The sequence below is a fragment of the Miscanthus floridulus genome, chromosome 8, assembly GCF_019320115.1.
Source record: "Miscanthus floridulus cultivar M001 chromosome 8, ASM1932011v1, whole genome shotgun sequence".
In the NCBI taxonomy this organism is placed as follows: Eukaryota; Viridiplantae; Streptophyta; class Magnoliopsida; order Poales; family Poaceae; genus Miscanthus; species Miscanthus floridulus.
In genome coordinates this window covers 219,466,143-219,480,458 of record NC_089587.1, presented here as the reverse complement: position 1 = coordinate 219,480,458, position 14,316 = coordinate 219,466,143, and the positions used below count along the sequence as shown (strand labels likewise).

Genomic DNA, 14,316 nt, shown 5'->3' with positions numbered 1-14,316 from the left:
CCAGACTGGCGCGCCAAAGCGTAACTTTAGAAAAATTGTATATTTTTCATATAATCTCGGATGAGATGATTTTTATATGAAAATTATAGCTCTCAACGAGATCTACAACTTTCTAGTTTTGAGTTTTTTCATTTGAGGTAGTTAAGATACTCAAAAAATTAAACAAATTTTCAGCAGTATATTAATCGCTTATAAGCACTTGCCGTCTTAAAAAATCATACCGTTCTTACATGGTGTCAAATGGAGGTACTTTCTCTATGAAAGTTGTAGCCCTAGATGGGATCTACAAATTTGTAGCTTTGAGTTTTTGCATTTGAGATCATTAAAATGCTTAAGAAAAATAATATAAAGTTTCAGCATCATATTAATCACGTACATACACTTGTCGTCTTGAAAAATCATATCTTTCTTATATGGTGTTAAATTGAGATATTTTCTATATGAAAGTTATAGCTCTCGGTGGAATCTACAAATTTATAGTTTTGGATTTTTACATTTAAGATCATTAAGATGCTTAAAAAATATTAATATAAAGTTTTAACATCGTATTAATCGCATACAAACGCTGGTCGTCTTGGAAAAATCATATCTTTCTTATATGGTGTCAAATTGAGATACTTTCTATATGAAAGTTATAGCCCTTCATGGGGTCTACAAATTTATAGTTTTGACTTTTGCATTTGAGGTCGTTATGGTCGGCGCGCGATGTGACTGATTACTGATCGAAAGTCATCTCGGGAATTCAAGTACTACCAAAAAAATGGATGAAGATGATTGATTTGTTAAGCTGGTGATAGATAGTTTAGTCACATGCTATTACTATCTTACTACACTTTCGTCATCATCGATTCATATAAAAGTTTTATGCAAAGACGGTGAAAAAAGTTACGCAATAATAGACATCATTAATTGTAAATTAGCGAGATCTACTAAACTTAGAAATTAAACTATGACCTTAACATATTGCTTTTATCGCTTAATGTAATTATATTCTCTCGTCATATTTTCTTGTACAAAAAATGGTACTTTTCTCTTTAACTAATGGTCAAACATGTGTGGCATGCACCAGAAAAGATTTTTCTGAAGCGTTAAGCTCAAGTACATAATTAATATACTGCTAAAATTTTATATTATTATTTAGCATCTTAATGAACTTAAATGAAAAAATCAAACTGTAAAGTTGTAGATCTTATCGAACTTTCAGGTGGTGAACTAGACTCAACTCTGCCCCAGAAAGCTCAATAATTTATTTGATCTAAATTTCTTTGGATAAAATTTGAATTGTGAACTTGAGCTTGTCACGTACCGCGACAGTGTCGCGTGGGAATTTAACACTTGTTCAAGTTTGTTTTAAACATGTCTAGTCACGTCGGGCGTCTAAGATAACGACCTTAAATAAAAAAACTTAAAACTATATATAAAGTTGTAGATCTCATCAAGAGGTATAACTTTTATGTACAAAGTATCTCCATTTGACACTATATAAGAAATATATAATTTTTCCAAGACGACAAGTGCTTGTACACAATTAATACGATGCTGAAATTTTATATTATTTTTAAGCATCTTAATGATCTCAAATATAAAAGGAGCTCTTGCATTTGTACCCTTGTTTTGTATCAAAATTATGATTTTGCCCCTATTTTTTTGACTTTGTGAATTTACCCCTACTGTGCTGTTCACGAAGCACCAGTTTGCCCCTGTTCCGTCATCCACCCCTAACGGTGTTAAACTTTGTACAAAAGGACATGAATGCCCATGCAATTTTGCCCCTGTTTGTTATGCCTAATTGTGATTTTATCCTGATTTGGAATTAGACTTTTTTATTGTATGCTGACAATTGATTAAATTTGATCAAACATATTTGGCACAACTTGCAATTATTTGAACTCAGATTTAATATTGATAAATATTCAAAATTTTGGGACCAAAAGGTTCATGATGCTGGGATGGGAGATTACATAAGATGCTACAGAGATCGATTCATATGTAGACAGTGGACTGGACGCCGCCGTGTTTCAGTGTGTTCTGGTCTCAGATTAGTTCCTGTATAGCAGAAACCAGATGTAAATGATCACGCTGCACACATACGCCTCTCCATGTACAAGCTAAGGCTAGGATCGTCAGCGACTCTAGCTTTCAGAGGCTTTGGTCTCTGCTTGATGCCGTCGCGTCCAGCGTCGGCATAGCCCTGGATGCTGCCGCCTTCTCCTGGTGAAACCTCCTGAAGTCGGCGCCGAGGCCGACGTCCACGTCCCGCTTCATCTTCTCCGCCAGCCTCGACAGAAACATATTTAGAATTAGTTGGTAGAGATAATTGAAGGCTAACCATAGTTTCAAAACCAAAGCTTGCAGCATCTGACTTTTGTAAGCATACAAAGCAACATGTAAACTGAAATAGCAGTGTCTGATAATATCCTTACTTGGTCTTTGAAATAAGCAACTGCTCTCTCTGCACACATCTCAAGGCTCTCTCCATTTGGGAGAGGAATATCATAACTGCGACGCCATTCATGAACTTGTTCTTTACCAAATCGATCAGCGGTTTCTTGCTTGTTAAGGCCTTGAAGCTCACCATACCTTAGATGGCAAGGTAAAATTACATGTCAGGTTCAACAAGAAATAATACAATGCACTAGATAATCATTCTAGAGTGTAGGAAACTCTTACATTCGTTCATTCAACTGCCAAGCTGTTATGACAGGAATGGACTGCTTCTTTGTCTCTTCACTATATATCTGACTCCACTTGTGAGCTTGTTCACTCTCATTGTGCACAACGATTGGAACCTAAAATGGTCAGTGGCAGATGCCATAACCTCTTTAGTTTATCAATTGCAAACATGAACACACTCGATATGAATACTGGAAATATAAAAGGAAAAGATTTTAAAACCTTCTTACGACGATGCTGCATCATGGCAAGCATAGCGGTCATCTGAGCCCGAATCAGCGACGAAGTGTATATTACATCAATTGGGATGTTGCATATCCTTTTTCCCGCCTCAATTGCCTCGTCAACACCCTTAGGGGTTAGGGGAACATCGACACATCCAGTAAACAGATTCTTCTCATTCCACAACGATTCTCCATGCCGTATCAGAATGAGTGTGCTTTCACCTACAAGCACGTGAACAACAATCTTATAATGTCAATGAATCAGTGTTTCGTAGAACAATTTTGTGACCGCTGCTCAGTGGAGCTGAACTTAAGAACGTACCTGATTTCTTTGGAGTTACGCTACTTTTAGGGCTCCCTGGTAGCTGAACCAGCTCAATCACTGAAGATTGGGTTTTTGAAGCACAAACTAAACCCAAATTACGGGCACTAGGGCAGCGACGCCCTACTGAAACAGAAAGCACACAGCTATTTCTCTTATCAGGATGGAAGCAGCCTATGGGCAGCAATTTGATGGATGAAAGCACATGCTGAGTTGTGGAAGTGGCCATCTGTTCCAATATACATACAACAAAATTAGTTGAATTCTTACATAGCCAGCTAAGGACTTGAAGCCCCAATTGAATGCAGTGACATTGCAAGAGACAGTGTAATTACTAAAGCCTGCTTATCCTAACATTGAGCAACCTAGAGATAAAAATCAATAAAAAAAAGGATCATTAGGATGACCATTAAAAACATTGGCAGCAGCAGCTTAAAATAGCAGCAACCGAGTCTAATTAACCCATCGAACAAGCCATTAGCACTACCACTCCAGAACCTAAGCAAAGCACGAAGATCACATACGTGGGGAACCAAGGATGCCGAACCCTGGTAGAGTAGCGCCTCGGGAACTCGACAGGGAGCGGAGAGCCTCGTTTTTCTAGGTCTAGTTGCCCGGGCGGTGGAACCGATCCCTTTGTCCTCGACGAGATCTGCAGCGGTGGCACCGGCGGCGACGGGTCGCGGAGATTAGGTGGTAGCTGGTAGCTGGCTTACCCTCGGGGATTCGTGGAGGGGCATGTCGGTGGAGATGCTCGCGCTGTTGGTCATGGCGTCCGGCGGCGACGACGGCTGCGCCTCGGCCGCCCCGGCCTTGGACCTCATGGCGCGCCGAGCTACAGGCGGTGGTGGCCTGCTCATCCATGCGTTCCGCGCACGCTGAGACCCGCGGGCGGGCGCCGCGACCTCCCCGCGACCGCCTAGAGGAAGCCGCGCGCCCCGCCGATGCAGCCGCGGCGGCCAGAAGGCAGTCGAGCCCCGCGCCCTAGAGGCAGCCCCGCCCCGCTAGTTCTTCCGCCGCTACCACTGCTCCCCTGGCCAGATCTAGTGGTGGTGCGGGGGATCGAGCCCCCTCTCTCCTCCCTCCAGCAATGGTGCGGCGCGTGGACGACGGATCCGGTGGCAGCTCGGCGCGAGGACGTCGGATCTGGTGGCGGCACGGGGAGCCCCCTATCTCCTCCCTCCAACGATGGCGTGGCACGGGGACCGAGGAGCTCCTTTGTCTCCTTCTCCGGTAGCATGGATCTAGGCGAGGAGGTCCTCCCTCTCCCTCAAGCCCGCTGGCCATGCTCACATGGCCGCAGCGCCTGGAGGAAGGTCGTGCCCACACCTAGAGCCGTGGCCCCGCGCCCACAACCAGGAGGCAACCCCTTGCCGCGCCCGCGCTCAGGAGCCACGGCCTCCCCTTCGGTGCTTCTGCAGCCGCCGTCGCCGGGAACCCGCGCTCACGAATCGCCTGAGCCCGATGCAGACAGACGACGCCCGTGCTTCAGTCTAGGATGGATGAGGAGATAAGGATAAGGGGCATTATGGTCATTTAGCCCTTGCTTTTCATATTTGTAATTTTTTAATTCGTTTAATCCATGTTCATTTGACGGACGTGAGAAGCAGGGGCAAACGGACCATTCAGTTTAAAATAACAAGGGTAAAAACACAAAGTTAAAAAAGTAGAGGCAAAGTCACAATTGGCTTACTAGACAAGGGTAAGAACATAATTATCCCAATATAAAAACCCAAACTATAAATTTGTAGATCCCACCGAGAGCTATAACTTTCATATAAAAAGTATCTCCATTTGACACCATATAAGAAATATATGATTTTTTTCAAGACGATAAGTGCATGTATGCGATTAATACGATGCTAAAATTTTATATTAATTTTTTGAGCATCTTAATGATCTCAAATGAAAAAAATCCAAAACTATAATTTTTTTATCTCACCAAGAGCTATAACTTTCATATAGAAAGTATCCCTATTTGTGTAACACCCTAAATTTTGCTTCTCTTGAAATAGAGCTAAAATGATTTAATTTTGTATTTTTATGCTCGTGAAAATATGAAAAAATAATAAATTTTTATTAGATTAAAATTTATCTTAAGGTAGAAACGTGTTTGTTGCATTCATGTCGGTCGCACCTTGTGTTTCTATGTGCAAAATATATTTTTTTAAATATGTTTAGAAGACAAATATCAATCTTTAGGAAATTTTAAGCTTCTTTTTGGAATTTAATTCCTACCTCCTTTACTTTAATTTTTATGTTCCAAGTTTTCAACAATTTTTTCATGAGCTCCAAATATATTATTTGGGTTCATCATGTTCCAAAGTGTCTCTGGGAAATTTTCCTAGATTTTTGGACGTCTCATAGTATTTTTCGTGGCTTAAATATCAATTTTGGATTTTTCTAGAATTATTTTATTCATGAAATTAATTAATTCCAAAATTAAATAATATATATCATTTTCCAACCAACTCTCAAAGCCCATGTGCAATAATCCTAATAAATCTCAAAGGCCCATGTATTTATTTACTAATGGGCTTTAATGATTATTTAGGTCTATTAGTAAATATGGAGGGTGCAACATCAATTAGTATCATATTGCTAGTTGATGTAGATACGGAGAATTTTTCTCCCTATAAATATATACAAACTCCTTGGACAAAGCACACCAAAACTATCGTAAAGGGAGCCCCTAGTTTGGGAAATCCCTCGTATAGTAAATTAGATTTTTGTCGTCCTCTCGTCGTCGCCGTCGTTGCCGCCACCACGCTGCCCGACGTCGTAGACCCACCGTCGACCACAAGAAGGCTCTAGGTGAGCTCGCTGTCTTCTTCTCTTATTCCCTATGCTATCGGCTCATCAAACCGTGGCCTCTAGGACCCAAACCAAGCGCTTCGAGGAGCTTCTCGCCGTCGGTAATGGAGCTCCACCGCGCCGATTTTCTTCTTCGGTCGGTGACTCTCTCTCCCCCCTCCTTTCAATATGGGCCGTCCAGATTCAATCCAACGGTCCAAGATCGCCCGTACCCCTTCGCTGGGTTTATTTGCAAAAGTGCCCCTGTAGTTTCGCGTAATATAACCCATAGTCCATGGCGCACTTTCAGAATATATTTTCCTATTCTGAAAGCATAGTTTCTTTCTAGTAGATTCAGAATACGTTTTCACTTTCAGAAAGCGTAAAATCCCTCTATTCGATTCAAAATATGTTTTCTTCTTTTAAAAACATAGTTTCTTCGGTTAGATCCAAAATACACTTTCATCTATTTACAGTTTTGCCACTAGTCTTATTTAGGCCATAAAATCCTCGTTTTAACTCTGTTTTGATCCATTCAAGTTGTGTTAGATTTGTAATTGAGTAATCTACATGTTCATCCTACTATTAAATATATTTTCAACTTTTGAAATTCAAGGTTAGATCTAATCTATTATTTTATTAAAAAAATCTTGTTTAATTCATAACTTTTTTGTTATAGCTCCGATTAGAGTGTTTTCGTGTCTGTGTGTTCGTAGCGAGATGTAGATTTGTTTTACAAACTTTTTATCTTGATTTTATGTTTGGTGTACTATTCTAATTTAGATCTATTGTTTGCTTCGTGTATGATTGTATGGATGCTTGTGTGGTGCTTTATGATCATGTCCAAAAGAAGTTGGTGATCCAGAAGAAGTTCTTTGGAGGTTACAATTCAATAGAAGAAGGATTTGAGTATAAGGTAAGTATAGCATGGGATATTCCTTATTGTCTTATACACCTTTAATCATTTAATTCATACTACATGTGTCTACCTTGACTGCCACTAAGGATTTTCTAGTGCTTTGTTACCTTGTGTCGTGTTATCTATGGGGGTATTGCATTAGTTAGTATGATGCTAGTGCTCAATTAAAGATCATGATCTTATAACTTGACTAATGGTATATGTAATAAACATTAAAAAAATGCTTTTTAGCAACATGGAATTAGGGGGCAAGAGCATTAGGCTATTTTTATGGTGCTCTAGATTCCTTTCCCTAAGGACTTATCTGTAAGTAATCATCTAGGACTTACAATACAGCTATGAAGGCTATATGGCTCTGGCTTTAGCTTAGTATGAGGACATTTTCTAGCTTATTAGTGGTTATCTTTATTGGCGTAAGACAAATCGGGTATAGTGTGGTCTTTGTCCCATTGTGTATAGGCTACGCGTCATTGTGCCATCAAGAAAGGGGCTCTACATCTGTTTGTCGAGTGAATCTAATGGCCCTAACTTGTTAGATGAACCTTTGAAAGACTTCATAGTTATCGCACCCAATTTTATATAGCAAAACCAAGTACTCATATATGTGCGCCCAGGATGTCCAAACACACACACATATATCACAAATTATAATTGCATCAAAGTAAAGTACTTATTACATCGCATATCTCATCACAATGTTAATACAAAATTTGCTCAATAGCAATATTATTACAAACACAGCGGAAATACTAGCCCAATCTACCACAGGGACTCCAACTAGTGAATGTCATCCTAGAAGTCGTGGACATCCTCTAGAAACTCTTCATATCCATTATTTGTTACCCATCCGGGATTTTCAATGGATGTAAAGTAAGTGTAAGCTCACCATGCTTAGCAAGTATATCAAAGCGATCTATGAGGCTCAAAAGGCTTAGACACTGTTTGACCGTGGTTCGCAATTTTAGTTGATCAAGTTTTAGCATCCTGAATCACTACTTTAGTGAACAATCCCAATTTCCAAGTGATATTAAAGTATAGTCAAGTTTATCTCAATTCCCATCTATCCATAGTAACCACTAATCATGAATGATCTAGATCGCTCGTATCTGTGAGCACAACTGTTATAACAGGTCAAATATTTCTGTAGAAATTGTACAACTTTACCCACTGAGCCATGATTCCTAATGCTGGGGTTTGCAAAGCCCACTACACCTAGGAAGTATGGCAGGGTTTCACTATGTAACCCTTAGCTAGTTGCACTAACAAGTCATAACTTATTTTTGAATTAAAAAAAATTAAAAATATGAATTTACACGGTTATTGGACTACGGGTACTATTTCTAGAAAATTCAGGGACCTAAATGAATAAAAATAGGACTGATATGCATTTATTTTGAATTGATTTGGACTACGGGTTAATTAAACAAAAATAGAAGGGATTTTCTAAAAAATGTGCGTGGCTTGACTGTGGGTTGGCCACGTCGGCTAACTAGATGACACGTGGTGTGGGGGACTAGCTCGGTGCACCATGTGTGCGTGGTGGACACGCTGACGTGGCTTCGTAGGCTGGTCCAAGGGTCCATGGTGGACCCATTATGTACCGAACTAGTATGCGTAGATCAGGGCAGTTCAAAGCAGATCTAACGACGCCTATTGCACCGAGGATCTCCGTTGCTGCTTAAAACCATCGACGAGCACACCATGGCCGGTGGCGTGGCTACCACAGCGGCGAGCACCAGGATGATGATTCTGGCCATCCTGAGATAAACCAAAAGCACATACGTGATCTACAGAACCTCACGAACACACTAGAATGTAATTCGTGGGTGGGGAACACGTTGGTGGGTCGGTTCCACGGCAACACCATGGTCGGTGGCATCTGGAGGTCACCAATACGGCGTTCTAGAGCACCAAATGATGAATTAGAGGCGTAGGAAGACGGAGAAGCTCACCATGAGTCTATTAAAGGTGGTCGCGGTGTCCGAGATGAGCTCTAGAGGCGGGTCATCGACGATGGCGATGGCTAGAGAAACGATGACGGCACAGTCTAGGAGAAAACTAAGCGAATCAAGATCAAAACGGTGAATTGGAGTCACCTATGGTTGTGGGAGAACATGATGGAGCTTGGGGAGTCGTCGGCGTCGAGGTTTGAGGTGCGGGAGAGATGAATTAACAACAGCGGTGGTGACTGGTGAGCGCAAGTAGAGGAAGGGGAGAAGGAGGGCGTCGGCTTAGAGCTTTATAGGCCAGGTGGGGGTTCGGTGGATGGAAAGAGAGCGAAGCGCTCAGGTAGGATTGGCCTCCTGCCTTGCATGCGGGACAGCGGCAGCTTGCCATACATGGCCGCGCCATCGCCGGGCATCGAAGAAAGGAAAGAGTGCCGGGGAGAAGAAAGGAAAGGAATGAGGTGGGCGCTGACATGCAGGGCCAGCGGTGCAGTAAGGGAAGGGAGAAGGGAGAGCTTGCGGGTGGCTGGCGGGCGCTATGGACCAGGGTGCCAAGCTAGGCTATGCGGTGCCGAAGCAGGTTGTGAGCGTGTGATGCATGCGTGGGTGAAAGCGGGAAGGAAGGGAGGCACGTGAAGCAGGCCGCTAAGTGGGCTAGAGCGAGCAGGCCAGACATGGGAGGAAGGAAGAAAGGCGAGGGAAGGCTGCTGGACCGCCAGCAGGCTGAAACTAGGAAGAGAAAGAGGAGAAAGGCCGAGCCAGATCCTGGGGTTGGGTTGAAAAGGAAGAAAGGCAATTTTTTCAAAAACAAATCCTTTTCTATTTCTAATTTTCAAAACTAAGCCAAATTCAAATGAAATTTGAATTTAACTTCAAACCATCTAGCCCTACACTCAATCACAAACAATATGCTTCGACATGAATGCAACAAACATGTTTCTAAATCTTATAGTTAATTTTATTTAACCACAATTTATTATTTGGCCTAAGTTAAAAATACATAGAAAATTAAATAAATGCTCAAAATTAATTGCTAATTTGTAGTTAAAATTTTTGGGTATTATAAACCTACCCCCTTAAGATGAATCTCGTCCTCAAGATTTGGATGGTTCAAAGAGATTGGGATAGTCTGATCTTAGATCTTCCTCTCTTTCTCAAGTTGCCTCATCCACAGAGTGTCTGTTCCACTGAACCTTACACATTCTTATTATCTTGCTTCTTGTGATTCTCTCCGCTGTTTCTAAGATTCTTACTAGATATTCATTGTACGATAGATCCTCTTGGATATCTAGTTCTTCCAAAGGTAGTTATTCCTTAGGTACTCTCAAACATTTCTTAAGTTGTGACATATGAAAGACATCATGAACATCTGAGAGTTGTTCCGGTAATTCCAGCTGATAAGCAACTTCTCCTCTCCTGTTGATGATCTTGAATGGTCCCACATACTTAGGTGACAACTTTCCCTTGGTATGAAATCTCTTAACTCCTTTCATAGGTGAAACTTTGAGATAAACAAAGTCACCAATTTCAAATGCCAAATCTCTTCTCCTTGTGTCAGCATAGCTTTTCTATCGAGACTGTGCAACCTTCAAGTTTTGCATTATTGTTTGTACTTGTTTCTCTACCAGTTGCAAAATGTCTGGTCCAAAGACTTGAGTTTCCCCTATTTGATTCTAAAACAATGGGGTTCTACACTTTCTGCCATACAATGCATCAAACAGTGCCATCTTAAGACTCTTTTGTTGGCTATTATTATAAGAGAATTCTGCATAGGGCAAAATTTTATCCCAACATGTCTCGTACTGCAGAGCACAAGCTCTTAGCATATCCTCTAAGATCTGATTTGTTCTCTCGATTTGCCCATGTGTCTGAGTATGATAAGCTGAGCTAAAGTTCAACTTTGTATCCATGGACCCATGCAATTTCTACCAAAAATGTGATGTGAACCGTGTACCCCTATCTAAAACAATCTTCTTTGGTACTCCATGTAAACATACAATCCTCTCCATATATAGCTCTACCAACTTTGCACCAGAATAAGTTGTCTTGATAGGGATGAAATGTGCTACTTTTGTTAGACGGTCTACTATTACCTAGATAGAGTCATATCCCCTCTATGTACGGGGTAATCCCACTATGAAGTCCATTCCAACTTCTTCCTATTTCCACTCGAGTATGTTCATAGGTTGTAGTAAACCTACTGGCCTTTGATGCTCTGCCTTTACTCTTTAGCACATATCACATATGGCCACATGTTCTGCTATATTTCATTTCAGTCCATACCACCAATATCTCTCTTTAAGATCAAGGTACATTTTAGTACTCCCTAGGTGTATGGAATAGGCCAAGTCATGAGCTTCCCTCAAAATAAACTCCCTAATAGATTTCACTTCTGGCATACAAATCCTTTTACCAAACCATATTGTTCCTTGATCATCCATGTGGAATCCAGGGCCTTTACCAATCATAATACGTTCACCAATATCCTTGATCCTCTCATCATTCAACTATCCCTTACGAATATCCTATTCTAGAGTAGGTTCTACCTCTAACTCCATGGTGTTAGCCACAATATCCAAATTTAGGTATTCAAACTCCTCACACAACTCTTTAGGTAACTGAGTTGTATAAGCCATGTTCACATAACTCCTCCTACTCAAGGCATCTGCTACAACATTGGCCTTTCCCGGGTGATAGTGTATCTTTAAATCATAATCCTTGATTAACTCTAGCCATCTACGCTACCTCAAATTCAGATATGACTATGTGAATATATACTTCAAACTCTTATGGTCCATATAAATCTCACACTTCTGACCAATTAGGTAATGCCTCTAAATCTTGAGAGCATGTACCACAGCTGCTAACTCCAGATCATGACTCGAATAATTTAACTCATGTTTCCTCAGCTATCTAGATACATAAGCAACCACTCTACCCTCTTACATAAGAACGTAGCCTAAACCTTACCATGAGGCATCACAATAGATAGAGAAGCTTTTGGTAAGATCAGGTAGGATAAGCACCAGGGCAAAAGTCATTCTCTTCTTCAACTCCTCAAAACTATCCTGACATTGCTTAGTCCATACAAATTTGGCATTCTTCTCTAATAGAGCAGTTGTGGGTTTTGCTAACTTAGAGAATCCCTCGATGAATCTCCTATAGTATCCAACCATACCAAGGAAACTCCGAATCTCACTGACATCCTGAGGTGGCTTCCAACTCAACACATCTCTAACCTTCTTGGGATCTACTGCTACTCCTCCATTAGAGATTATGTGGCCAAGGAAAGATACTTCTTTTAGCCAGAACTCACATTTGCTAAACTTAGTATTGATATAATGTTCTCTAAGCTTCTGCAACACTAACCTTAAATGTTCCTCATGTTCTTCTTCATTCTTAGAGTAGACTAATATATCATCAATGAACACCACGACAAACTTATTAAGGTACTCCATGAATACTTTGTTCATCAAATACATGAAGTGAGCAGGTGCATTCGTCAGACCAAAGGACATAACTATGAACTCATATAGTCCATATCAAGTCTCAAAAGTAGTTTTGGGGATGTTAGTATGCCTTATTCTCAACTGATGGTATCTAGATCGAAGGTCGATCATGGAAAACACACAAGCCCCTTTAACTAATCAAACAGGTCATCGATTCTAGGCAGTGGATACTTGTTCTTAATTGTGACCTCATTAAGTGATATGTAATCTATACACATTCTCTGTGTACCATCTTTCTTCTCTACAAATAGTACTGGTGCACCCCAAGGTGAAGAACTAGGTTGGACATAACCTTTATCTAGTAATTCCTTTAATTATTTCTTATGTTCTGCTAATTCATTCACTCCCATTCTATAAGGTCTCTTAGCTATGGGTGCAGTTCTAGGTAAAAGTTTAATTATAAACTCAATGTCTTGTTTAGGTGGCATACCTAGTAACACCCTAGGGAAGACATCTGGATACTCATTTACTATCCATATATCCTATAGGGCATAGGGTTGTGCCTTCCAATTGATTAACCCGATAGATTTCCACGGCTGACTGTGTTCCCACGTACTCAACTTTCTCTCCAAATGAAGTGGTAAGATTCACATAACTGTTTCCATAATTAATGACTGCCTTCTAGGATCTTAACCAATCCATACCCAAAATGGCATCAATACTAGATGAGTCTATGACTACAAGGATAGCTTGAAATTCTACCCCTTATGTTGAGACTAGGAGCTAAGCATATCCAATTGGCTTTCATTTCCCCTCTAGGTGAGTTTACTAACATGGGTTTCTTCATAACACATACTGGAATGTATATGATATGAAGGAATGCGAAGCACTAGAATCAAAAGTACTGTAGCTGAGTTCGAGTTGACCAAAAACGTATCAATCACCACATCTAGTGCCTTCTGAGCTGTTTTAGCAGTCACATGATTCACCTTCGCCTTGACATAGTTCTACTATATGTTAGCCATCCTCTTGGGGCATCTATTTGAGAAATGTCCTGGCTCTCCACAATTGAAGCATCTATTATCATTAACTGCATTTGGCACCTTTGGTGCGCCATTCTTCTACGGAGCACTGGGGACGTTATTCCTCACAGGAACATTGTTGGACTACTGCTGGCACTGAGCTGGTGCCTTGTACTACTGCTGCTGCTGCTACTGTTGTGCACGCTGGGGTTGCTGGTTGCGGTTGACTAGATCGGACTAACCCTGGTAGCGTTGCTGTGGTTGAGCTTGTTGAGGATTAGCATGGAAGCAAGAGTTGCTCTTGGATTACTGTCCTTGAAACTTCCTCTTTTTGTCTTTCATCTGGCGACACTTGTTCTCTATCACCAAAGCCTTATCCACCAGCTGCTGAAAGCTAGCAAAAGTATGAGACAACAGCTAGTACTGAAGACCATCATTCAAACCTTCCATGAATAACTCCTATCTCTTCTCATCCTCTTCCACCTTAGTTGGGGCATACCATGACAATCATATGAACTTGTCACAATATTCAGCAATAGTCATGCTCCCCTATTTTAGAGCCAAGAACTCCTTCAACTTTATTAGTCCCGTAGGCACGTGGTGAGAGCGGAAAGCACTGCAAAACTCAGGCTAAGTGACGAGATTAGCTTCAGTACGGCCGAAGCAGAATGAGTCCCACTAATCCAGTGCAGCTCCTTGCAACTGTTCAGGAGCATATAGAACCTTCTCCTTATCATCACACGGGGCAATCTCTAGTTGCCTCTCAATAGCATGTAGCCAGTCGTCTACTAGGAGTAGGTTAGTGGAGTGCTTGAATACAGGTGGGTGTCCTTTCAGAAAGTCTCCCCTATTATCTCTGATGTGAGGGGGTGCATTCCCATTCCTATGCCCCATGTTCTGCATGTTCTAGGCCATCTGCTAAAGCAACTGTGTCTGCATTGTCATCAGCTGCTCCATTGTGACAGGAG

The 14,316-nt window shown here is 41.2% G+C and overlaps 1 protein-coding gene across 1 annotated transcript; it reads right to left on the bottom strand.

Moving 5' to 3' along the window:
• Positions 1-1,895: 1,895 nt before the first annotated feature.
• LOC136475017 (2,3-bisphosphoglycerate-dependent phosphoglycerate mutase 1-like) lies at positions 1,896-3,899 on the bottom strand. The gene is made up of 6 exons (XM_066472575.1): positions 3,744-3,899; positions 3,220-3,448; positions 2,896-3,119; positions 2,671-2,789; positions 2,424-2,580; positions 1,896-2,265 (listed from the first exon to the last, which is right to left on the bottom strand). Exons 2-6 carry the CDS (start codon positions 3,446-3,448, stop codon positions 2,140-2,142), a joined length of 855 nt encoding a protein of 284 aa, XP_066328672.1. The 5' UTR covers positions 3,744-3,899; the 3' UTR covers positions 1,896-2,139.
• Between the last annotated feature and the right edge of the window lie 10,417 nt (positions 3,900-14,316).